At 37.9% G+C, this 25,920-nt stretch overlaps 2 protein-coding genes across 2 annotated transcripts in view; one reads left to right on the top strand and one right to left on the bottom strand.

Moving 5' to 3' along the window:
• Positions 1-12,794, bottom strand: part of LOC127833361 (UDP-glucose:glycoprotein glucosyltransferase 1-like) — a 100,056-nt gene extending 87,262 nt beyond the window's left edge. Inside the window, exons 1-5 of the mRNA XM_052358558.1 lie at positions 12,694-12,794; positions 4,628-4,751; positions 2,461-2,546; positions 1,456-1,586; positions 654-766 (exon numbers count right to left, since the gene is read on the bottom strand). Coding sequence (XP_052214518.1) covers positions 654-766; positions 1,456-1,586; positions 2,461-2,546; positions 4,628-4,749 — 452 coding nt within the window. The 5' untranslated portion in view covers positions 4,750-4,751; positions 12,694-12,794. The remainder of the gene's footprint in view (positions 1-653; positions 767-1,455; positions 1,587-2,460; positions 2,547-4,627; positions 4,752-12,693) is intronic.
• LOC127833374 (60S ribosomal protein L8-like) overlaps positions 1-25,920 on the top strand; it is a 368,912-nt gene that overhangs the window by 254,762 nt on the left and 88,230 nt on the right. The window lies entirely within an intron of this gene.

Below are 25,920 nucleotides of genomic sequence, written 5' to 3'. Positions count from 1 at the left end.
ATCCGACCAGAACCCGCTGATAATATGCAAATCTCCTCTTGGTAGTGAAGCTTCCCATAATGTTTCATTGAATTCCAGTCATTTGATGCTGAGAAATAGCCTGGATAAGAATTGCACTACTAGTATATGTACAGTTAATGAAAAATTTCAAAAATTTCAAAGGGCCATAACTCTGTAAAAAATCATCTGACCAGAACCCGCTGATAATATGCACATCTCCTCTTAGTAGTGAAGCTTCCCATAATGTTTCATTGAATTCCGGTCATTAGTTGCTGAGAAATAGCCCGGACAAAAATTGTGCACGGACAGACAGACAGACGCACACAAGGACAGACAAAGCGGCGACTATATTTTGGGGGAGCATAAAAATCAATATTAAGAAACACTGTCTTGTGTAACAGCTTTAAAACCTCATTAATTCGTCAAAAAGAGTCTTTTGTTTTGTTCTTGTACGATTCAAATATTTAATACAATTTGGGATACGCAAACATAGAATTCTTGGATATTCCAGTTGACAGATTTCAATATTTTTAAATACATCATCAAATACATCTTCTTCTCCAATCAAAACAAATATTTAACTTAAGCATTTACACATGTTTCAAATATTTGTATTTTGGTCTCATTTCTCAAATTCTGAAGAGCTGGCTTACTTTCCTGCTGCTCGTGTAACCAATCCCTGAACAGCTCCAGGGTCACATGACTTCTCCCCGTTCACATACACAAAGGCTGCACACCCGTCTGGAGGGCCGGCATCCAGTGCCATCTACAGTGAATATAACATTGTTACAACTTTCTTATTTCTTAATCTATTTCAAGCACATAATCATTCTGGGCAACATGTTTTTATGTAACCTGGCAAATTGTCTCCCACCGCATCGATGTGAAGTCTAGGCAGGTTTTATTACAGACAAAAGGTGCCTATGAAAGTGTGAATAAGGTGCATGTTACAAAACTCACTGTCTATTGAGAATACTTTTGTTTCTATAAATACTAGGTATATAAAGTAAAGATGGGACCCACGATTATGTTTCATTAAAATAAAATACAATCATGCATGCTTCTTTGACGACGGGCCTACATGTATCAAATTAAAATTTTGAAAGATGTCACTTGCAACATTGCTTTCTGCCTAAACTGGATTGTTGCTAAAAGAGACTTTCCCTTAAAAAAAATTCCATACACTCGGTGTCATCCTTAATAAGCTTGTGTAGCTTGAACAGGCTTTCTGGCACAATATTTTATGCACATGAATCAAACCCCATTTTCCCAGTACTAGGTTCAAATTTATTTTGCAACTTGTGATTCAACTTTACAATAGGCTGTAAGCCTATGAATGGTTACCCATGGTTACCCATTCGGTTGCAAAACTATTGCTTAACAGTCAGAATCTCCAAAATTGAGAGAATTCAAAACTGAGATACATAAGCAACTTGACTGAGCTATTTTACCCACCTGCTGGAACATTTCTACGGTAGGGGAGTAGGAACGCAAGGACAGGAACATCTTTAGGAAGTTCTGAAGCATCGGGGACACAAATCGAGATGAAAACTTGTTGATCATCCGATAAATGGCCTCATCAGATTCTGAAACAACAACAACCAGGTTCTTTTGATTGTTTGCAATAAGCCTATTTATGCATTTTTAGGGCCAATTTGGGGAAAAATGACCTCTTTCCTCTCCCCAAAAGGAATGTATTTTATCCTATAACCATTATATTCCACTCCTAATTCATGCTTCATTTTGAAAAAAACAAAACACTATAGTACTCTCAGTTCAAACGGGTAGGTGACTTATAAAAAAAAAATCTTTATATTAAAGCCATAAAGTCAATAAATTTTTATTATTTGTTTAAGAAAAATCCCCACTCAGGGAGAGTTTTTTAGATTTCCCCCCATAGACACAGTATACTGGTTCTAGTCCCAAGAAACGGACTCGAGAGCATTTCAATTTAGCCTTAGGCTTTCTATGCAATTGATCTAAACTAAATAGGTGCAAACTAAAGATAGTCACTTTCAGCCATTATATCATTAATACCAAATATTTGTGAAGGCAACTGTAAACAAATGACAAACATTGGGTCAATGAACTGTCAAACAAAGCCTAGACGTTATTGACGTTAAGTAACCACATAAACAACCCTACCAACATATAAACAACCCTACCTTCACATAAACAACCCTACCTTCATATAAACAACCCTAACTTCATATTAACAACCCTACCTTCATATAAACAACCTTCATATAAACAACCCTACCTTCACATAAACAACCCTACCTTCACATAAACAACCCTACCTTCATATAAACAACCCAACCTTCACATTTACAGCCCTACCTTCATATAAACAACCCTACCTTCATATAAACAACCCTACCTTCATATAAACAACCCTACCTTCACATAAACAACCCTACCTTCACATAAACAACCCTACCTTCACATCAACAACCCTACCTTCTGCCATTTCTTCAGGACTTAGGTCAGCCACCTTGCTCACAAAGCCCCAGAAGTTGTCGTTGCCTTCCCCTGCTAGAAATTCACTGGAACAAAACTAGGCAAATAATATCAGCTGCATTTTGGGAAAACAGGCCTTAATGCATGTGAGTAAAAGTCATCCCAGATTAGCAGGTACATTCCAAACAGGCTCATTTTCAGCATGTGTGCAAGACAATTTTGGCACTTGATAAACTTGTATTTATCTTTAAGGTGCTTAACTCACTTTGCAAATTTTTGACAGGAAGATAGGATGTTAAACAGAATTTATCCTCTGACATGCGGGTTAGTAAAATTACAAGAATTTTCATTTATAAGCACAAGTTTAAAAGATATTTATTAAGAAAATCATGCGGATACAACCTGTGTGTATTTACAGCAGAAAATAGCAGAAAATTTAGATGTCCCAGAAGAGGATAACCAATCTGTAAAAGTTTATTTTTTAGTAAAGTCAGTGCAATACTATGGAAAGTACTGTATTATACATGTACCATAAGACCTGACCTGACGGTATGTAATTATATTTCAAACAATTTAACATTTAAAACAAAAATGAATATTTCCCCCGCCCCTGTCTCTGAAACATCTCCCCTATTTTTCAAAGCGAGAGAGAATTTTCCCCTTCTTTTGGATTGCGAAAATAGACATGGATCTTCCTTTATAACAAAAATCTGTAAAAGCAGAAAGTGTTGCCCCTAATTAGCCTGTGTGAATTAACGCACATGCATTAAGTCAAGTGTTCCCAGAACACTGCTCATATTGAGAATATTTTTCTGGGTCAATCACCAAACAATAAACCAATTTTGCATTTAGAATTGTAGGTCCATTGTTGTAGACAAGTAACCAATATCCCATATAAAACTTAACACAAAAGAAATATCACGGAATAATCACAAATTTAATATTTTGTTAAAATTGCATAATTTTTTTACAAGACACTCTGTCTTAGCTGGATAAATTTTGTTATAAATAGACATTATAAATGAGCCTTGCTCAGGGAAAATCAGGCTTACTGCTTATGTGTAAAGAGTTGTCCCAGATTAGGCTGTGTGATCCACACAATCAGGCTTACTGCACATGTGTAAAGAGTTGTCCCAGATTAGGCTGTGTGATCCACACAATCAGGCTTACTGCACATGTGTAGAGAGTTGTCCCAGATTAGGCTGTGTGATCCACACAATCAGGCTTACTGCACATGTGTAAAGAGTTGTCCCAGATTAGGCTGTGTGATCCACACAATCAGGCTTACTGCACATGTGTAAAGAGTTGTCCCAGATTAGGCTGTGTGATCTACACTGCTATATAAAGAGTTGTCCCAGATTAGGCTGTGTGATCCACACTGCTATGTAAAGAGTTGTCCCAGATTAGGCTGTGTGATCCACACTGCTATGTAAAGATTTGTCCCAGATTAGGCTGTGTGATCCACACCATGTAAAGAGTTGTCCCAGATTAGGCTGTGTGATCCACACTGCTATGTAAAGAGTTGTCCCAGATTAGGCTGTTTGATCCACACTGCTATGTAAAGAGTTGTCCCAGATTAGGCTGTGTGATCCACACTGCTATGTAAAGAGTTGTCCCAGATTAGGCTGTGTGATCCACACTGCTATGTAAAGAGTTGTCCCAGATTAGGCTGTGTGATCCACACTGGCACATGTGTAAAGAGTTGTCCCAGATTAGGCTGTGTGATCCACACTGGCACATGTGTAAAGAGTTGTCCCAGATAAGGCTGTGTGATCCACACTTGCACATGTGTAAAGAGTTGTCCCAGATTAGGCTGTGTGATCCACACTGGCACACGTGTAAAGAGTTGTCCCAGATTAGGCTGTGTGATCCACATGTTTAAAGAGTTGTCCCAGATTAGGCTGTGTGATCCACACTGGCTAATCATGGATGACACTTTCCCCCTTTATGATTTTTTTGTTTAAAAGAAGTCTCCTGTAAACATAAATCTAGTCTAAGTGAAGAAGTGGCCCTCAGACCTGAACTGGCTAATCTGGGACGATACTTAAACCAATGTATTAAAACCCTTTTTCCCAGAGCAAGAATAAAACATACAACACTTTTGAGATAAAGATATCCAGTTACAATACAACTTGTTTAATGGGCAAACATGAGTTTGTATGAATACCTGGCCTCTAAGATCATGGGAGTGGATCGCCATTTGCTGTTGAGATTCACGGACACATACTTCTGTTTGGCCCCAACAAGGGTCAGAAAGAGGCAGCAAGCAGTCACGGGAACCAGCTTCATTCCTGCAAGATGATAATTTACAAAATATATACTACGATGTGTACATGATGTCACTTCAAGGCTTTAAGATGTGTACATGGCTTTTAAAAAATAATTTATTCCAAATAGAGGGCATATATTGAAGATTTTTGTTTATTTATGAAGATTTCCTACCATATTATGACAATGAAGTTCGCATTTCGTTGCTGACATTTCATTCAAATACCAGGACTATCAGATGAGCAGGACCAATGAGGAACAGTGTACAGATTATAACAGGTAGCTAAATCAAGACGGTAATTTGTCAAGATATTTCAGATTTAAATACAGTTTTCGTTATAATGTCATAGAACTAACATTCAACTTTAGACTGACATGTTAAACTAGAAATGGCGCGGCAGAGGCCGACGCGTATCCCCACGCCGCATGTTTGACCCAGGGGCGCCCCAGAGTTGGTAATTGGGCCATGCATAGTTGAGATTGACCGTATTGTCATAAGAGAAGTTCAGTATCAATTAGAAGTGAATAAGTGTAGAAATGAAGAAGTTAAGTAAAAGGCAAATTTTGGGTGGGTGTGGCCTATGTGGGCGGGGCGCCCTAGGGTTGGTAATGGGGCTATGCATAGTTGAGATTGACCGTATTGTCATAAAAATAGTTCAGTATCAATAAGAAGTGAATCGGTGTAGAAATGAAGAATTATAGTAAAAGGCAATTTTGTGTGGGTGTGGCCTATTTGGGCGGGCGCCCCAGGGTTGGTAATTTGGCCATGCATAGTTGAGATTGACCGTATTGTCATAAGAGAAGTTCAGTATCAATTAGAAGTGAATCAGTGTAGAAATGAAGAAGTTATAGTAAAAGGCAATTTTGGGTGGGTGTGGCCTATGTGGGTGGGGCGCCTCAGGGTTGGTAATGAGGCCATGCATAGTTGAGATTGACCATATTGTCATGCATAGTTGAGATTGACCATATTGTCATAAGAGAATTTCAGTATCAATTTGAAGTGAATCGGTGTAGTAATGAAGAAATTATAGTAAAAGGCAATTTTGGGTGGGTGTGGTCTATGTGGGCAGGGCGCACCAGGGTTGGTAATGGGGCCATGCATAGTTGAGATTGACCGTATTGTCATAAGAGAGGTTCAGTATCAATTTGAAGTAAATCGGTGCAGAAATTGAGAAGTTAATGTAAAATAACATAAACAAGATGTGTTTGTGAAACACAATGTCCCCCTATATGACGTTTGACCGTGAAGGATGACCTTGACCTTTCACCACTCAAAATGTGCAGCTCCATGAGATACACATGCATGCCAAATTTCAAGTTGCTATCTTCAATATTGCAAAAGTATTCATAAAATAAGCAAATTGGGCCACATATATTTGACCTTGAAGGATGACCTTGACCTTTCACCACTCAAAATGTGCAGCTCCATGAGATACACATGCATACCAAATATCAAGTTGCTCTCTTCAATATTGCAAAAGTATTCATAAAATAAGCCATTTGGGCCACATATATTTGACCTCTGACCTTGAAGGATGACCTTGACCTTTCACCACTCAAAATGTGCAGCTCCATGAGATACACATGCATGCCAAATATCAAGTTGCTATCTTCAATATTGCAAAACAATTCATAAAATAAGCGATTTTGGCCAAATATATTTGACCTCTGACCTTGAAGGATGACCTTGGCCTTGACCTTTCACCTCTCAAAACGTGCAGCTCCATGAGATACATATGCATGCCAAATATCAAGTTGCTATATTCAATATAGCAAAAGTTATTGCAAAATGTTAAAGTTGGCGCAAACAGACCAACCAACCAACAGACCAACCAACCAACAGACCAACCAACCAACAGACAGGGCAAAAACAATATGTCCCCCACTACTATAGTGGGGGACATAAAAATGAGTGAAAATCTCTGACCCAGCCCCGCCCAAACCCCCATAACTTTTGACCCAGGGGTCAGATCAAAATTCCAAATAGTGCAGGGTCGCACATATGCTCATAGCTACCATGTTTCAAGGTTCTAGTGCTTATAGTGTAGGAGATAGTGGCCAGGACAGACAGACGGACGGCGGAGATAACCACAATATCCCCACGCTTTTCAAAAAGCGTGGGGAAAACAAGTGTTTTTAAATCTGTTCAATTATAAATATTTGATGCAATCATAAAGATAAACCAATACAAATCAGAGAACAAAAATATTTCAATGATGCACTCGTCCTGCAGGACAAGCGCCTTACAATTTTCATGTGTCCAGCAAACCAATTGCACTAGCCTGCTGAATATGTTTGAAATAAAGATTGCAAGGGGTTGTTATGACTTAAAAAGTTCTTGAAAATCAATACACTGCAGTTCCGTCATATCAATAAGGCATGCGAAAATTATACTTTATATACAACGTCACATCATTCTTCCTCAAGAAAAAAGTAGGCTTTAATATTTGATTGCTGAATAAAAAACTTTGTAGCACATAGAACCCATTAGATATTTACCTTTGGCCCCAAAAAAATGGTAGCGATTTTTTTTTAATTTGGAAACTTGGTCTATTAATAAAAAAAACCCTTCTCATTTACACTGTATCTACAGTGTTACTGTTGTAATGTTATTGCTTTGTTAGCGTTACCCGTAGCCAAAATAGCCAATTGCTACTGAAATCTCTAATTGGCTACCTAATTCCCTAATGTGCTTCTAAAATGTATGTAAATTATTTTAAAACAAGCAAATTCGTTGAATTGATTTCCCCCGCCAATATGCTTCTGGACACAAAAGTGTTATATTTGACACTCAAAAAAGCATTTTTTCAAGATATAAAGGGCCATAACTCCGTAATTAACAGATGGTGTACAATGACATTTGGCATGCATCATCCTCTTATCCATATATATACTCATACCAAGCTTCAATGAAATCCGCCAAAGCACTTCCAAGATATGGCTCCGGACGGACGGACGGAAAGACGGACAATGCCAAAACAATATCCCTCCGCCTATGGCGGGGGATAATAAAGCAGTTTTCCACCCTTTCTGAGCAAACATTCTGCATAACATGCATTTTTGCTACTTGTACAGATTTCTTAGGGCCAACCTAGCGGAATTGTTTACACCTTCACGTGGGACGAAATGTATTCCACTGCCTGAGCCCTGATAAGCTGCTATGATTCCCAAGAAGAATGTGATTTACAACTGGAATCATGTTTTCGATGTTGAGCAAACTTTTTAGAGGACTACTATATCTCACTACATATAAAATGTGGTAGCCCTAGGTCCTAGAGTTAAGGACAAGAATATTTTTAAAGTTTTCACAAAATAAGCAAGAAATAAGCGTATATCAGGGTTCGACATTAACTTTTTTTACAGCAAGATCATCGGACCAGCTGCTCTTAAAATGTACTAGCCCGAATCTGATGTCTACTAGACCATAAATGACATAGCAAATAAACTGAAAAATGTTTCATGTAACTGTTTAATCAGGATTTATCAGTAAATACCGGTAATCAGTGAACACCAGAAAGTTATTTTGATGCATAGAATAAAACAATAAAATAAAACTTTTTTTTTTGCTTTTCTTCGTCAAATTCAAGCCATGGTAACTGACTCAATTTTCCATAGGATAAAATTGACATTTTCGTTTGTCATCATATTTATGTTTCCTGTCAGTTTTACCGTCTAATTCTTCTTTATCAGCTGATTTGTCAGATGAAAATCTGAACTTGGACAAAGCCATTATTTAAATTACATTATCTTGTCTGCTACGCAAAAATGTTTACATTGACGATACCGATTTTTCGATAGAAGTCGTAAAAACATGCTGTTAAGTTTTACGACACTGCAGAAAATCATTAATATTCGTAACAACTTGACCAATGGAAACAAGCAATTCCTGTGGGAAGCTCTCATTCGTGTCTTAAAATAGCGATGAATCATGTGAATGCTCCGAGTTATTTATATACGATAGTTTGTTCTGATGTAAATAACGGATACAAAAGTAATTTTGCACATTAAGGAAAAAGTTTTTCACAGCAGTTAGTTATATGAATCAGTATAGATTTTTTTATGTACGACCAGTCGGACAAGCTTACCCGCAGTTTTACTAGCCCGACCACCGATCTTACTAGACAATGTCTTTCGGACGTGCCTTAGTGTCGAACCCTGTATATAATGTTCAATTTTGTGACCCGCGGGTCAGGGTCAAATTTGACCCAAAGGGCATAATTTGAACAAACTTGGTAGAGGACTATAGGATGTTACTGCATACCAAATTTGGTAGCCATAGTCCGAATGGTATTCGACAAGAAGATTTTTAAAGATTTCACAAAATAGGCGCTTTATAAGCGTTTATTATCCCCACGCTTTTTGAAAAAAAGGTGGGGATATTGTGGTTATCTCCGCCGTCCGTCCGTCCGTCCGTCTGTCTGTCTGTCTGTCCGTCCGTCCTGGCCACTATCTCCTCCTACACTAAAAGCACAAGAACCTTGAAACTTACACACATGGTAGCTATGAGCATATGTGCGACCCTGCACTATTTGGAATTTTGATCTGACCCCTGGGTCAAAAGTTATAGCGGTTGGGGTGGGGCCGCGTCAGAAATTATCACTCATTTTTTTAGGTTATTTTACATTTACTTCTTTATTTCTACACCGATTCACTTCAAATTGATACTGGACCTCTCTTATGACAATACGGTCAATCTCAACCATGCATGGCCCCATTCCCAACCCTGGGGCGCCCCGCCCACATAGGCCACACCCACCAAAAATTTCCATTTACTATAATTTTTTCATTTCTACACGGATTCACTTCAAATTGATACTGAACTTTTGTTATGACATTAGGGTCAATCTCAACTATGCATGGCCCCAATCCCAACCCTGGGGCGCCCGCCCACATAGGCCACACCCACCAAAAAATTCCATTTACTATAATTTTTCATTTCTACACGGATTCACTTCAAATTGATACTGAACTTCTCTTATGACATTAGGGTCAATCTCAACTATGCATGGCCCCATAACCAACCCTGGGGCCCCGCCCACATAGACCACACCCACCCAAAATTGCCTTTACTATAATTTCTTCATTTCTACACGGATTCACTTCAAATGGATATTGAACTTCTCTTATGACAATACAGTCAATCTCACTATGCATGGCCCCATTACCAACCCTGGGGCGCCCCGCCCACATAGACCACACCCACCCAAAATTGCCTTTTACTATAATTTCTTCATTTCTACACCGATTCACTTCAAATTGATACTGAACCTCTCTTATGACAATACGGTCAATCTCAACTATGCATGGCCCCATTACCAACCCTGGGGCCCCGCCCACATAGACCACACGCACCCAAAATTGCCTTTTACTATAATTTCTTCTTTTCTACACCGATTCACTTCAAATTGATACTGAACTTCTCTTATGACAATACGGTCAATCTCAACTATGCATGGCACAATTACCAACCCTTTGGTAATTACCGCCCTGCCCACATATGTCACACCCACCCAAAATTGCCTTTTACTATAACTTCTTTATTTCTACACCAATTCACTTCTAATTGATGATGAACTTCTCTTATGACAATACGGTCAATCTCAGCTATGCATGGCCCCATTACCAACCCTGGGGCACACCTAGGTCAAACATTTGGCGTGGGGATACGCGTCGGCCTCTGCCGCGCCATTTCTAGTTCAATTTTGTGACCCCAAGGGGCAGGGTCAAAGTTGACCCCAGAGGCATTATTTGAACAAATTTGGTAGAGGTTTATTAGATGTCACTAAGTACCAAATTTGGTAGCCCTAGGCCCAATGGTTATGGACAAGAAGTGTTTTAAAGTTTTCACAAAATAGGCCCCGTATAAGCGTATGTTCAATTTTGTGACCCCCCGGGCAGGGTCAAATTTGACTCAACGGGCATAATTTGAACAAACTTGGTAGAGAACTATTAGATGTCACTACATACCAAATTTGGTAGCCCTATGCCTTATGGTTATGGACAAGTAGATTTTTAAAGTTTTCACAAAATAGGCACTATATAAGCATATAATTGATTTTGTGGCCCCCAGGGCAGGGTCAAATTTGACCCCTGGGGCATAATTTGAACAAACTAAGTAGAGAACTATACAATGTCACTACATACCAAATTGTGTAGCCCTAGGCCTAATGGTTATGGACAAGATTTTTTTTTAAGTTTTCACAAAAAAGGCATTATATAAGCATATGTTCAATTTTGTGACCCCCGCGGCAGGGTCAAATTTGACCCCAGGGATAAAATTTGAACAAATTTGGTAGTGGACTATTACATGTCACTACATACCAAATTTGATAGCCCTAAGCCCGATGGTTATGGACAAGAGAAGTTTTAAAGTTTTCACAACATAGGCATTATATAAGCATATGTTCAATTTTGTGACCCCCGGGGCAGGGTCAAATTTGACCCCAGGGATAAAATTTGAACACATTTGGTAGAGGACTATTAGATGTCACTTCATACCAAATTTGATAGCCCTAGGCCGGATGGTTATGGACACGTAGATTTTTGAAGTTTTCACAAAATAGGCATTATATAAGCATATGTTCAATTTTGTGACCCCCCGGGGCAGGGTCAAATTTGACCCCAGGGATAAAATTTGAACAAATTTGGTAGAGGACTATAAGATGTCACTACATACCAAATTTGATAGCCCTAGGCCCGATGGTTATGGACAATAAGAGTTTTAAAGTTTTTACAAAATAAGCCCTTTATAAGCATATATTCAATTTTGTGACCCCCAGGGCAGTTTCAAATTTGACCTCAGGGGCGTAATTTGAACAAACTAAGAAGAGAACTATTACATGTCACTACATATCAAATTTGGTAGCCCTATGCCATATGGTTATGGACAAGAAGATTTTTAAAGTTTTCCCACAATAGGCCTTATATAAGCATATGTTCAATTTTGTGACCCTCGGGGCAGGGTCAAACTTGACCCCAGGGGCATAATTTGAATAAATGTGGTAGAGGACTATTAGATGTCTCTACATACCAAATTTGATAGCCCTAGGCCCAATGGTTATGGACCAGTAGATTTTGAAAGTTTTCACAAAATAGGCCTAATAAAAGCAAATTTTCAATTTTGTGACCCCCGGGGCGAGGTCAAATTTGAACAAATTTTAAAGAAATTCACCCCAGGAACATTCCTGAGAAATTTCATCAGAATTGGACCAGTAGTTTAGGAGAAGAAGATGTTTAAAGGAAAAGTTAACGCACAGACTCACGCACGCACAATGGACACAGGACCATGACATAAGCCCCACTGGCCTCTGGCATTGCAGTTAATGTATTTGTCAAGAATCAAGAAGCACCAGACTACGGCAAAAATTATTGGGAGAAGGGGGGGGGGGGGCGAATAGGAGTTACGCAAGACCCACCCAATCAAAGACTGGGGCATATCTGAAAGTTCTAACATTGTATACTGTTTATGCCAGTGCATGAAAATAAATATAAATGAAAAAAAAAATGAAATCATTTGATTTCACGAAACAAATAATTTATTTATATGTGACTTCATTGATAATTTAATACAGTCATTATTGATACCTATAGATTCATGATAATGATTATGTCGTTCATTGAGCAAATAAGGTTATAATGTGGGTATTCATCGTAGTGCTGAAATTTGGCTACTAATTTTTTTTCCTTAGCGCCAACCTAGTGTACACACAACCAGCAGTGTCTTATTAATCGTAGATGAAATTATATTTTTCTGTGTTTTTATATGTCGCACACAAACACTTATAAATTTACAGTTTAACAGTTCTGCAACAATCGAAGTCACAAACAACTATACCCCACCCACCGGCTTTGTTTATGTCATGGAAGTCATTTTACAGTATTTTTGAATATTTACGCAATGACTGCGAGCAGTATATATCCGAAGGGAAAGTAAATATGATTTGAAAGCCTCTTTTTAATACTTACTGTTTGTATATTAATTATTTAACTGAATATTTCAATAACAATCTACACACAAATTTCAGACTACATGGACGCCGCCATATTGCAGTCGTGCTTTACTGTCATTGGCTAAAAATCATTGTTGCATAGGGTCGCACCCTACTATACTACATGAATTTTTCGATTGTATAATATAACACACGAATATTTATAATAGAACTCTCGTGAAAACGTTTTTCTCATTTACCAGACATTTTTACCAATGTGTAAAAGTAATCAATCAAATGTCATTTGTTTTGCTCCATGCCAACCGAAGATGACGTCAACCTGTTCTACCAAATACATTATACTAGCTGTAATCATTTATAATAAAATATTTGGAACTGGTGATTATGTAAAGTCTAAATTATAATGTACACAATATGTGTATTATAATCATTAGGATTTTGAGATTTTGAGTGTAACTTCTTGCGTTGTTTATGGTTCTTTTATTCAGCAATATATAACCACCGTCTGTCGGATTATCTAATTTATTGTAATCTTGTCGATCCCTGCATAGGCAAATCAATTTAAAATTCATATAAACATCATAAAATCTCAATTAAAACATCATCAATTTTCAATTTACTAAACTGATCAACTTCCAATAATTCTCGCGTGTATTGCGCTGTGTGAAGTAGCAACTGGCCTTTATTGATCGTTGTCGATTAATTAAGAGATTAAAGAGATACCGGTCTGTGTTAATTGATTGATTGAGTGTCGTATTAACCTAATATAGTTTACATTGAGAACAATTACTAAATCATATAGAAATTAGTTATGTAGAATATGATTATTAAGTTGATCTAACATTGAGAACAATTACTAAATCATATAGAAATTAGTTATGTAGAATATGATTATTAAGTTGAAACTATTATCCTAAAGAGTATACTAAATATTGATGCATGCATAAATCATGTTTATAAAATAGAACTGTTATTATTAATTTTTTTAAGTAAATAAACATAAATTATGTAAATGAAACAGAGCGGTATATTTTAAATTGTGTAGCAATTGGCCTCAAAGAAAATGTTCAATTATAATAAATACATTAAGGTATAAGATTATTATTATTTAATTATATAAATATTAAAATGGTAAGCAGCGCAACTTAAAGGCCAATTTCGTAAATTATGTAAACGGTCTCCAAATGGAGAGATAAAACGTCAATTTATATTATGACCTTCGGTGATAGGTTTCTCTTCCGCAATTGGCATATTAACTCGACTAAATGTACGTTAGAGTAAGAGTATCTTTGCTTGATGTATTAATTCAATACATTATTTAATCAGAATTTCATACGGATGGATTTGAACGGATTTTGTAATATATTGTTGATTAACTTTGTGACTTTGTGTCACAGACGCCGTCGAGTAATTAAACAATGTGTTGATCTGTGTGAACAAGTTTGTGGTCATTGAAAACAAGTGTTGGTTCTGTTTCTGTTTTAAGTGTGAAACTTTGTTGCCGTACAGAATCTATGTCGGTAGTTGTATTAATTTTAATAAAAGTTCTTGTGTTTAATACATGTATGTAGTATTTGCATAAGATGGTTTGTTTGTTACCCTGTGTGAAATATATTGTTTTTGTGTGTGTTAAATGTGAATGTAGTATATGTTATTTTAGTGTTTTATAAATGCCAAAATAAAAACACAAGAGACAATAACTTGCATTCTTTTTATTTTAATGTTCAAATTATTCGAATATTATGACCGTTGTTTCAAATTTACATGGAAATCTAATTATTTTATTGAAGAATGCTAAAACATCTAAATACTCATTAAATCCGTTTGTTTTACACAATAATCCTTATCTTTTTTAATTGATTGGTTAGTTGTTAGTTTGGATTCAAAGGTGTTCTTCATTTTTACAAAGGTGCAGATTAAATCGATTTAGATATTAACGACCCGTGTCAAGTAATGTGTTAATCAATATTTAACAAAGGTGAAGATTAGGTAAATTACGATATTAACGACCCGTGTCACGTAGGTGTTAATACGTATTTTAGGTGTTGATTAATTGATTAAATCATTGACTCAATTTTCAGACGAACCATAATTTGAGGCATATATATCAACAACAACAACATTTATTAAGTAATTCACAAGTGTAACGACATGGATGATATTATTTTGCAATTTGGTAATATTTATAAAAAATCATGCAATGGAAGAAGTTAACAAATATTTGGTAAAAAAACTAACATAAAAGTAATGTTAGTCTATGCCAAAGTATAGCTTTATTTGGTCAACTCGTACCTGCAATAAACATTAAAAACATCTAATGCATGCATTCACCCATCGCAATTTGTTTCCATAAAGAATATTAAAAAGGTACGAGTTGACCAATCTGGAAAATGACTAAAGTACGAGTTGACCAAATCGGGTACGAGTTGACTAGGGTACGAGTTGACTTAGGTACGAGTTGACTGGAAACCCATTGGAATTAATGTTGCATTTAGAACAAATGATTGCATATTTGTGAATTTATGAATGTTTTAACTAAATAGACAATAACTATCAGTAGGAGATGTCACATTTAAAAGAAGTTCAAAGTTGACCATTAAACTTCACAACAATTACAGAAGAAATGGTAAGTACGCATTGCCAGTGTGGCCCGACGTGTGACGGTGACACAGAGTGACAAAAGATGCAATGCAGCCAAGATGCTGTAATTATCACGAATAATTTATTCAGTTGCTATAAGGAAAACTTAAGAAAATACAAAGACCTATATGTATTTAATAGGCCTTTGGAAAATACAACAGGACGGATTATTAAACAAGTTCTATGTTCGTAAACGCCAAATATGTGTATCTTAAAGTACATTTTACAACTAAAAACGCTTGCACTATGGTTTAACTGATATAATTATCGCTACCGGAATCGAAACTCCAATTAGCAGTGCTATCAAGGAAATGTTAAGTTAAAGAGGCTTTTTCACGTTTTGGTAAATTTACAAAATAAAAAAAAAAATGGTCCAGATTCGCAAATTTTCGTTGTAGTTATGATATTTGTGAGTAAACAGTAATACTGAACATTTACAATGCGCTAAAATATCCATTATATGCATCTTTTGACGATTTTAAAACCTGAAAAATATAATGCGTTGCAACGCGAAACGATTTATTAATTTGGAGAGTTATGTTGTTGTCGTTATATTTTGTGATACTAAGAGGATTGATTATATAAAGAAAAAAATACGACACCCATTGTATGAGCGTGGATAGCCGAGTTGTCTAAGATATAATTCGAGCCCGGTTGAGGGTTACTTTGTTCTTTCTTTAATTGTATTGTTTTGTTTTTTTACTGAAGCTTCTTACAATGTTTACATTTATCAATATAAAGCATGTAATGACAAACTTCAATACATGCCAATATCAGTGAAAAGGCCCCTTTAAGGCAACGGTTATCTATCAACAATATCAAACATCCGCTGATAATTGTGTTTAAAACGGCCACATTGTTCGAAAGACAACTTATCATCAGCAGCAGAAGCAACATCAGCAGCAGAACTAAAGTCGCGATAATCGCTGCACGAATAAAGCGCACGTCTGTTGATGTATTTTTATAAATCTAATGCGACACATATACATTTCCTACTGAAAGTGTTACTTAACCTTTTATATAAGGTTGCTCTGCATGCTATTTTGATATTTGGAATTTAATGTCAATGCCTCTGAAATAAAACATAAAAAATACAACGTATCTTCTTGTTAAAACCAGTTAATTTCGGTTGATCCACACATCTTCATAGGCTATATGCCGATAGCAGACGGGAAACAAATACGAAGTCTTCACAACTCCAAATAAAAGATCAATGCAGATCTCGACTTGGGGAAGGCGTTAAATGCGCTGATTAGTATGGCATTTCGGAGCACAAAACTTGACAGGTATAAAAAAGGCGATAGCTCATAGCTGTCTTCAGTATTGACCAAACGTCTTGAGACGTCGGAGTGATTCTAACATCACCAAGATGAGTTTCAAGTTAAAATCATTGCAAAAAAACGTTCTGGGCAGTAATATTCAGACACAAAGGACCGGTTACCACGGCAGTAATGGTATACGCCGGGCGCTTCAGAGACTGAGCTTTCGTGGAAAACCGCAAGAGTACAAACAGGAAGAAGCTGTTAAAGAGGTACGTCAAAAACGTCTGTCCGTGTCTGAACTGCTTTTGAGGTCGACGAATCTAAGCATGGCTGATAATTTATTTCCACGAATCGATCCAACAAAGTACAGGTCCGTCCAACGGTCGGAAGACGTGGTTAGTTCGACCGATTCGATGGACATTGAAGAAGTGGTTGTATCGTATTTGAACAATTCGTTTACGCCAGCCCAGCGCCCCGTCGTCACAGGTTCAAATCTGACATTGCCTACAGAACAGAACGGCCCTCCGCGCTTTGTTGTAAGAGACGAATATCCTTCAAGATCTCAAACTAATTTGTTGACGCCGAAGCAACATGAGGTTTATCCGACATATCGGTACTCAAATTCGGCGACATCGAGCCCAAGCATTACACTCAACAAGACTCGGGAGCCGCATGTGTACGGAAAACGCAGATCAGAGGCAAATTTATATTTGATACGCGACGAGGCGCTGACCCGCAAGGCTAAGTCTCAAAATCTTTATCAGGCAAACAATATTAATTGTCAACAGGATTTGTCAAGAAGGGAATTCTTTTTAAATCATTTCATGATCGATACAAAAGTTCACTCGTCAAGGGAAACGCATAAAAATGAACAATGCACAAGTTCAACGGAAACAAAAAGAAAGATTCGTTTTGAATCACTAGCGAAGAGCCGTTCCGCGCCACATTTGTATAATATTTATCCATCCAAGGACAAAACAGTACGGGGAGAATTTCTGGGACAAACACCGCCGCCTCTTCTGAAGTTTGACACCGACGAGGATAAAAAGAACAACGACATGCATGATGACTACATTTTTACTGAGGAGATCGAAGTGGACGAGAGTCTAAATATACGCGAGCATGTGTCAGCGTCATTCAAGTATATGGAGACCGCCGTCTCCAAGTCGGCAGGAAGTACCGACATTATGTTCGGCTGTCATCTGCAGTATACTGAGGTCAGTAACCACCTGCTTGTGTTCGTCGAAAAACGAGGTCAGTTCTTGTACGAGCAACTGAAACCCAAAAGGGCCAATCTCTATGCCCATATAACTTTGTTGCCAGGTCATAACAAAGAAAAACGCGTCAAGGTCGTCTCTGGGGCGAACACGCGCGATAAGCACTGTGCTCGCTTCCAGGGGTTCAGCAGATCTGATCTGAGCAGGATGAAACTTGGCGTCCAGCTCTACCGTCATCGCGGCCTGTTCCGGAAGCCGGAGCCGCTCACGGAGTTCATTGTGCCGCTCCTCGAGATAGATCTCGGTCGTAAACAGACGGCGTGGTTTGCATACACCGCGTAGCTACGAAAACTATGATTTGTACTGGATTCATAATCACTGTCGAAAAAAGCAGTTTCAATCCTGTAGGTCAATTATTGCAAATGTTACCGAAAAAATGTTTTAATATTCCGGTTACCGTTCAGATCATTTTGAAATGAGAGGTAAATAAAATATGCTTCTTTTTATGTTAGATGACTTGTAGGATATACAGAACAAACAAGACATGATTAAGACATTCTTTTAGAAAGATATATTACTTTATCATTACATGATTTACATTGAATAAAACATGAACCAGTGAGCAATATCCCTTAACAGTGGCGTTTATTAGCCGGCGTAGCTTTGGTCTATCATGTTGGACTGAAACATTTCTTTGATAGAAATTTCTTTGTTAGTTTTTGCTAACTGATCAGTAAAAATCCAGAATAACTGACAAGACTGTTTATAATGCATCAAAATTTTGAATACAATTAATTAACCCGAAATTTTGTGCGGAGATATCTGGTAATGTAGTTAGCACGGCCGTTTGATCGCGTTTATAGCGTATTTTATGTTGATAATCTTTCTCCAAACGAAACAAATATCGCTGTGGCGCACTGGCGTGTTTATGGTTTGGAAGATCACCAAACACGCATGTATACACGAAAGTACAATACATAAAACTGCCAGAACAATAACAACGCGCGTATGAGGGAATACATCAAGTTATGAGCATTCAAGTTTCCATGTTATCTATATGCACGTAGTGTTCATACGTGAAATGGTTCCCTGCCTCGACTATCGACAGAGGATTACTATATTTAGCATAATTAATCTTCATATTTTTTTCAATTCGTTTTAAACTACACTAATTTTGAGACGTTTTGAGACATCTTCTGTTACTCAATGAAACCAAAGAGGACATACTGGTATAAGGCACAGTTTTTATATAAAAACAAATATATATTCGCTCGGGACAATTTGATTGCATTTCCCGCATTGGTCTCATTTCCACATGATACAATAAATCTTCTTTTACAGTGAACAATTTATTATGATAATTATCAAAATACATGTATATGAAACATGTTTGGAATTTAAATAGAATCTATACACATCGAACAAAATTTTTCTGAAATGTGTTTTCGAGGTAACGAATGTGTCTGTCTGTCTGTAAACATTTTTGTCTGTAAACATTTTTGCACTTAATTACATGTATATTCACAACTACCGGTACCTACCGATTTCTAAGATACAACAAGATGTTGTTTCGACCAGGGTTGTCAAGCCGAACGGGGGACTCGATAGTTGTTTTGGCAAGGAAAGCATGTGCACTGAGTTATTATTGTTGGATTGCGGTACGATACGGCGTGCATGGGCTATCGTAATTCTAAAATATAATATAACGATAATAACTAAACAGGATCGGGGTCGAGCTATTTGAATACTTGGCGCTCGCATTTCCGGTGATCGACACCTCGGTATTTAGCCTCCTTTTGAACTAAAAAAAATAATATCGCATGTAAATGTCCGTTTCTCTGTTCGTCAGCAACCTTTGAAATAGGGGCACTTCGAAACGGTCAAAATGACAACGAAAGGCATAACGTGAGACCAATAAGCAAAATACCGCTACTGCTTAAGTGCTGTTTAACGTTACATTGGTTGGTTATGTATATTTATTTCATAATATTACCTTCTATTCCAGGAAAATATTTTTGTAACTACTTCTTACGGAGGTCAAATGTTTCTAATTAATTTCGACCTTCGGCGAAGATGCAGCCATTTAATTTCCACACAAAAAGGAATTCTTAAATGTCCAGGTTTCATCGCTATTAGGTACCTTGCAATCTTTAGTCAAACAACAATAACGGGGGTATGTTCTCGAGCTCGAGCTATACACGATAACGTATTTGTTTTGGTTTTACTGGAAACAAGTTTGTTTACCTCTTTCATAGTTTAATACGACCCATTATTTTCCATACCGGCAACATAATATTTAAGTAGCAGGCGGCCGTTTCATTAAACATCGTACGACAAATTTAGAATACGATTCATATTTCAAAGAAACAATATTGCAAAACAGCAATGTATAATAATACTTATTTCCAGTATACTTATTTATTTCATCATTTTCCCACCATTGTTTATATTTTGAGCGGATATTGATGAGCAGCTTGTAAAATTTCAGTTTTCATATTTGAGTCGCAAATCAAAATTACTGTACGATCTTTGATGAAACTGCTCCCAGTTGTATCGTATGAGTTAGTGCTTAATGAAATACGAAATCGTTTACACAAAGGCAGAATATTTCAAGTAAGCGCGATCAATATGAGCTAAATGTTTGATAAGACTTAATGTTGTTTAAAAATAAAGGTTGTTTAAAAGTAAATACTGTATTGTAGTAAATGTTGTATAATATTAAATGGTGTATAAGAATAAATGCTGTATAAGACTAAATGTTGAATAGTGCTAATTGTTTTATAATATTTAATGTTGTATTATACTTAATGTTGTATCATACTAAATTTTGTATAAATCTAAATGTTGTATAAGACATTTTTTTATAATACACGTTGCATAATAGTTAATATTGTATAATAGTTAATTTTGTATAATACTTAATGTTGTTTAAGACCACATGTTGCATAAGACTATATGTTGTATAAGACTAAATGTTGTGTAAGACTAAATGTTGAATAAGACTAAATGCTGAATAGTACTAAATGTTCTATGATACCTAATGATGTATAATACTAAACGTTGTGTAATACTTCATGTTTTATAGTTCTAAATTGTGTATAATTCTAAATGATTTACTACTTAATGTTGTACAATACTAAAAAGTGTCTAAAACAAAATGTTGAATAATACAAAATATTGTACAATACTTAATGTTTAAAAAATGTTGCATAGTAATAAATGTTGTATACTAATTAATGTTGTTTAATACAAAATATAAATAAAAAAAGATTCGTACAATTGATGAACTTCACAAGATCTGTTGCAAATATAAAGATAATATCCACATATTATACATCAAATATACATCAAATATACCAACGAATATATTCTTGACGAATACCACGTTGCATGTAACAAAGCATTATATTTTAAGTTTGGTCACTGTTAAAAATAATGTTGTGATCAGATTATACTAATTTTTTTTTTTTTAGCATGGACTTTATAGCATTGCAGGGACCTTTTCACAGATTTTGGCATTCTTTAAAGTTTCTTATTAAACGCTTTAAATAGATAAATGTCAACATCGAGACTGAAGAGTTCCAGTATAAAATATAAATAACATAAAATACAAAAAGTAATCATCACTTGGGCTCGAACCACTGACCGTTAGAGCTGAAGTCTTACGCTTGAACCACTAGGCCATCATTATTATAAATGTAGTACTTTGTACTTGATATAAGCAATCCTCGTAATGTCACAATATATCAAAAAGCAACAACAGAACTTTCCGAATGATACAATCGTTTCGCGTTTGGAACGCTTTATAATTTTCAGGTTTGTAAATCGTCAAAAGAAGCATATAATGGATATTTGAGAGCATGATTAATTTTCAGAATTTCTGTTTCCTTGAAAAAACAACAACAACCTAATAACAACGAAAATTTGCAAATCTGAATTTGTTCAATAAAATTTTTCAATTTTGGCTATTTGTCAAAACATGAAAAGGTGCCTTAAGGTACAGAGAACATTCTGTGTACGACAATATGAGGTACATACTACGGAATCCGGATAGGGCCAAGTTGAGTGTCGCGTGTCGACCTTCGAGGTCGACACACGATATTCTGGCGACATCCTCTCGACGCTCTCTCGACGCGCGACAAATCAGTCGACAGTCAATATTTGAGTGTCGCATATCGCGCTGGGTTTTAGGGAAAAAAATCGCAGAAAATCGAAAATCAAGATTGACTGTCGACTGATTTTTCGCACGTCGAGAGAGCGTCGAGAGAATGTCGTGTGTCAACCGGTGTGGGAGTATTTTTTTCATCTGCAAGCAAGGTGTTATAGTAAATAGTAACTTTTTTCAGCTTAAGTAAAAATAGCGGCATCTAGTAGCAGCAATAACAACAGCAGCAGCAGCAACAGTAGCAGCAGCATCAGTAGCAGCAGCAGCAGCAGCAGCAGCAGTAGCAGCAGCAGCAATAGCAGCGTAGTAGCAGCAGTAGCAGCAGCTGCAGCAGTAGTAGCAGCAGAAGCAACAGTAGCAGTAGTAACAGTATTAGTAGTTGGAGTAGTAGTAGTAGTAGCTGCAGTAGAAGCATTACAGCAGCAATAGTAGCAGCAGCAGCAGTAGCAGCAGCAGCAGTAGCAGCAACAGCAGTAGCAGCAGTAGCAGCAGTAGTAGCAGTAGCAGCAGTAGCAGAAGTAACAGCAGTAGCATCAGTAGAAGGAGTACCAGCAGTAGTAGCAGAAGTAGCTGCAGTAGTAGTAGTAGTAGCAGCAGTAGTAGAAGTAGCAGGAGTAGTAGTAGTAGTAGTAGTAGTAGTAGTAGTAGTAGTAGTAGTAGTAGTAGTAGTAGTAGTAGTAGTAGTAGTAGTAGTAGTAGCGGTAGTGTTTGTGAGACTGGTAGTAGTGGTAGTGGTAGTGGGACTGGTGGTAGTGGTAGTAGTAGTTGTAGTAGTAACAGAATCAGGAGTAGTAATAGTAGCAGTAGCGGTGTAGTAGCAGTACCAACACCACCAGCGGACACAGTAGTACTAGTTGTTGTAGTAGTAGTATAAGCTGCAGAAGAAGCAGTAGCAACAGTAGCAGTAGCAGCAGTAGCGGCAGTAACAGCAGCAGCAGTAGCAGTATTATTATTATTATTATTAATAGTAGTAGTAGTAGTAGTAGTAGTAGCAGTAGTAGTAGTAGTAGTAGTAGTAGTAGTAGTAGTAGTAGTAGTAGTAGTAGAAGCAGCAGCAGCAGCAGTAACAGCAGCAGCAGCAGTAGCAGCAGTAGTAGTAGCTTTAGCAGCAGTAGCAGGAGTAACAGCAGTAGCAGGAGTAGCAGTAGTAGCAGTAGTAGCAGAAGTAGCAGTAGTAGTAGTAGTAGCAGTAGTAGTAGTAGCAGTAGTAGTAGTAGTGGTAGTAGTAGTGGTAGTAGTAGTAGTAGTAGTAGTAGTAGTAGTAGTAGTAGTACTAGTAGTAGAAGTAGCAGCAGCAGCAGCAGCAGCAGCAGCAGCAGCAGCAGTAGTAGTAGTAGTAGTAGTAGTAGTAGTAGTAGTAGTAGTAGTAGGAGTAGTAGTAGTAGAAGTAGAAGTAGAAGTAGTAGTAGTAGCGGTAGTGTTAGTGATACTGGTAGTAGTGGTATTGGTAGTGGGACTGGTGGTGGTGGTAGTAGTAGTTGTAGTAGTAGCAGAATCAGGAAGTAATAATAGTAGCAGTAGCAGTGTAGTAGCAGTTGCAGCACCACCAACAGTTAGCAGTAGTAGTAGTTGTTGTAGTAGTAGTAGTAGCTGCAGTAGAAGCAATAGCAGCAGCAGCAGCAGTAGCAGTATCAGCAGAAGCGGCAGTAGCAGCAGCAGTAGCAGTATTAGTAGTTGTAGTAGTAGTAGTAGTAGTAGTTGCTGCAGTAGAAGCAGAAGTAGCAGTAGCAGCAGCAGCAGCATCAGTAGCAGCAGCATCAGTAGCAGCAGCAGCAGTAGCAGAAGTAGTAAGTTGTTGTTGTTGTAGTAGTAGCTGCAGTAGAAGCAGTAGCAGCATAAGCAGCAGCATCAGTATCCGCAGCAGGAGAAGCAGCAGCAGTAGCAGCAGTAGCAGCAGTAGCAGCAGTAGCAGCAGTAGCAGCAGTAGCAGCATGTAGCAGCAGTAGCAGCAGTAGCAGTAGTAACATTATTAGTAGTGTTGTAGTAGTAGTAGTAGTAGCTGCAGTAGAAGCAGTAACAGCAGCATCAGTAGCAACAGTAGCAGTAGCAGTATCAGCAGTAGCGGCAGTAGCAGCAGCACTAGCAGTATTAGTAGTTGTAGTAGTAAGTAGTAGTAGTAGCTGCAGTAGCAGAAGCAGCAGTAGCAACAGCATCAGTAGCAGCAGCAGCAGTAGCAGTAGTAGTAGTTGTTGTAGTAGTAGTAGTAGCTGCAGTAGAAGCAGTAGCAGCATTAGCAGCAGCATCAGTATCAGCAGAAGGAGTATCATCAGCAGCATCAGTAGCAGCAATAGCAACAGCAGCAGTAGCAGCAGTAGCAGCAGTAGCAAAAGTAGCAGTAGTAACAGTATTAGTAGTTGTTGTAGTAGTAGTAGTAGTAGCTGCAGTAGAAGCAGTAACAGCAGCATCAATAGCAACAGTAGCAGCAGAAGCAGTAGCAGTATCAGCAGTAGCGGCAGTAGCAGCAGCAGTAGCAGTATTAGTAGTTGTAGTAGTTGTAGTAGCTGCAGTAGAAGCAGAAGCAGCAGTAGCAGCAGCAGTAGCAGCAGCAGCAGCAGCAGTAGCAGCAGTAGCAGCAGTAGCAGCAGTAGCAGCAGTAGCAGCAGTAGCAGCAGTAGCAGCAGTAGCAGCAGTAGCAGCAGTAGCAGCAGTAGCAGGAGTAGCAGGAGTAGCAGTAGTAACAGTATTAGTAGTTGTAGTAGTAGTAGTAGTAGTAGCTGCAGTAGAAGCAGTAACAGCAGCATCAGTAGCAACAGTAGCAGCCGCAGCAGCAGTAGCAGCAGCAGCAGCAGTAGCAGTAGCAGCTGTAGCAGGAGTAACAGCAGTAGCAGCAGGAGTAGCAGTTGTAGCAGTAGTAGCAGAAGTAGCAGCAGTAGTAGTAGTAGTAGCAGTACTAGTAGTAGAAGTAGAAGTAGTAGCAGTAGCAGTAGTAGTAGTAGTAGTAGTAGTAGTAGTAGTAGTAGTAGTAGTAGTAGTAGTAGAAGTAGTTGTAGTAGTAGCGGTAGTGGTAGTGAGACTGGTAGTAGTGGTAGTGGGACTAGTGGTAGTGGTAGTAGTAGTTGTAGTAGTAGCAGGATCAGGAGTAGTAATAGCAGTAGTGGCAGTGTAGTAGCAGTTGCAGCACTACCAACAGTAGCAGTAGTTGTAGTTGTTGTAATAGTAGTAGCAGCAGCAGCAGCAACAATAATGTAGCAGCAGCAGTAGCAGCAGCAGTAGTAGCAGCAGCAGTAGCAGCAGCAGTAGAAGCTGAAGCAGTAGTAGAAGTAATAGTAACAGTAGCAGTAGTAGTAGTAATAGTAGTAGTAGTAGTAATAGTTGTTGTAGTAGTAGCAGCAGTAGCAGCAATTGCAACAATAACAGCAGCAGCAGTAGCAGCAGCAGCAGTAGTAGCAGCAGCAGTAGCAGCAGCAATAACAGCAGCAGTAGCAGCTGTAGCAGTAGTAGTAGAAGTAATAGTAGCAGTAGCAGTAGCAGCAGCAGTAGCAGCAGCAGCAGCAGTAGCGGCTGTAGCAGCAGCAGTATTCGTAGTTGTTGTAGTAGTAGTAATAGCTGCAGTAGAAGCAGTAACAGCAGCATCAGTAGCAGTAATAGCATCAGCAGCAGTAGCAGCAGCAGCAGCAGTAGCAGCAGCATTAGCAGCAGCAGTAGCAGCAGCAGCGGTAGCAGCAGTAGTAGCATTAGTAGTAGTAGTAGTAGTAGTAGTAGTAGTAGTAGTAGTAGTAGTAGAAGTAGAAGTAGTAGTAGTAGTAGTAGTAGTTGTAGTAGTAGTCGTAGTAGTAGTAGTAGTAGAAGTAGTAATAGTTTTTGTAGTAGCAGCAACAGTAGCAGCAGCAGTAGCAGCATCAGCAGTACCAGCAGTAGCAGCAGTAACAGCAGTAGCAGTAGTAGCAGTAGTAGTAGCAGTAGCAGCAGTAGCAGGAGTAGCTGCAGTAGCAGTAGTAGCAGCAGTAGTAGTAGAAGTA

The sequence above is a fragment of the Dreissena polymorpha genome, chromosome 6 (assembly GCF_020536995.1).
Source record: "Dreissena polymorpha isolate Duluth1 chromosome 6, UMN_Dpol_1.0, whole genome shotgun sequence".
NCBI lineage: Eukaryota > Metazoa > Mollusca > Bivalvia > Myida > Dreissenidae > Dreissena > Dreissena polymorpha.
This window is presented reverse-complemented; position numbering and strand designations above follow the sequence as displayed.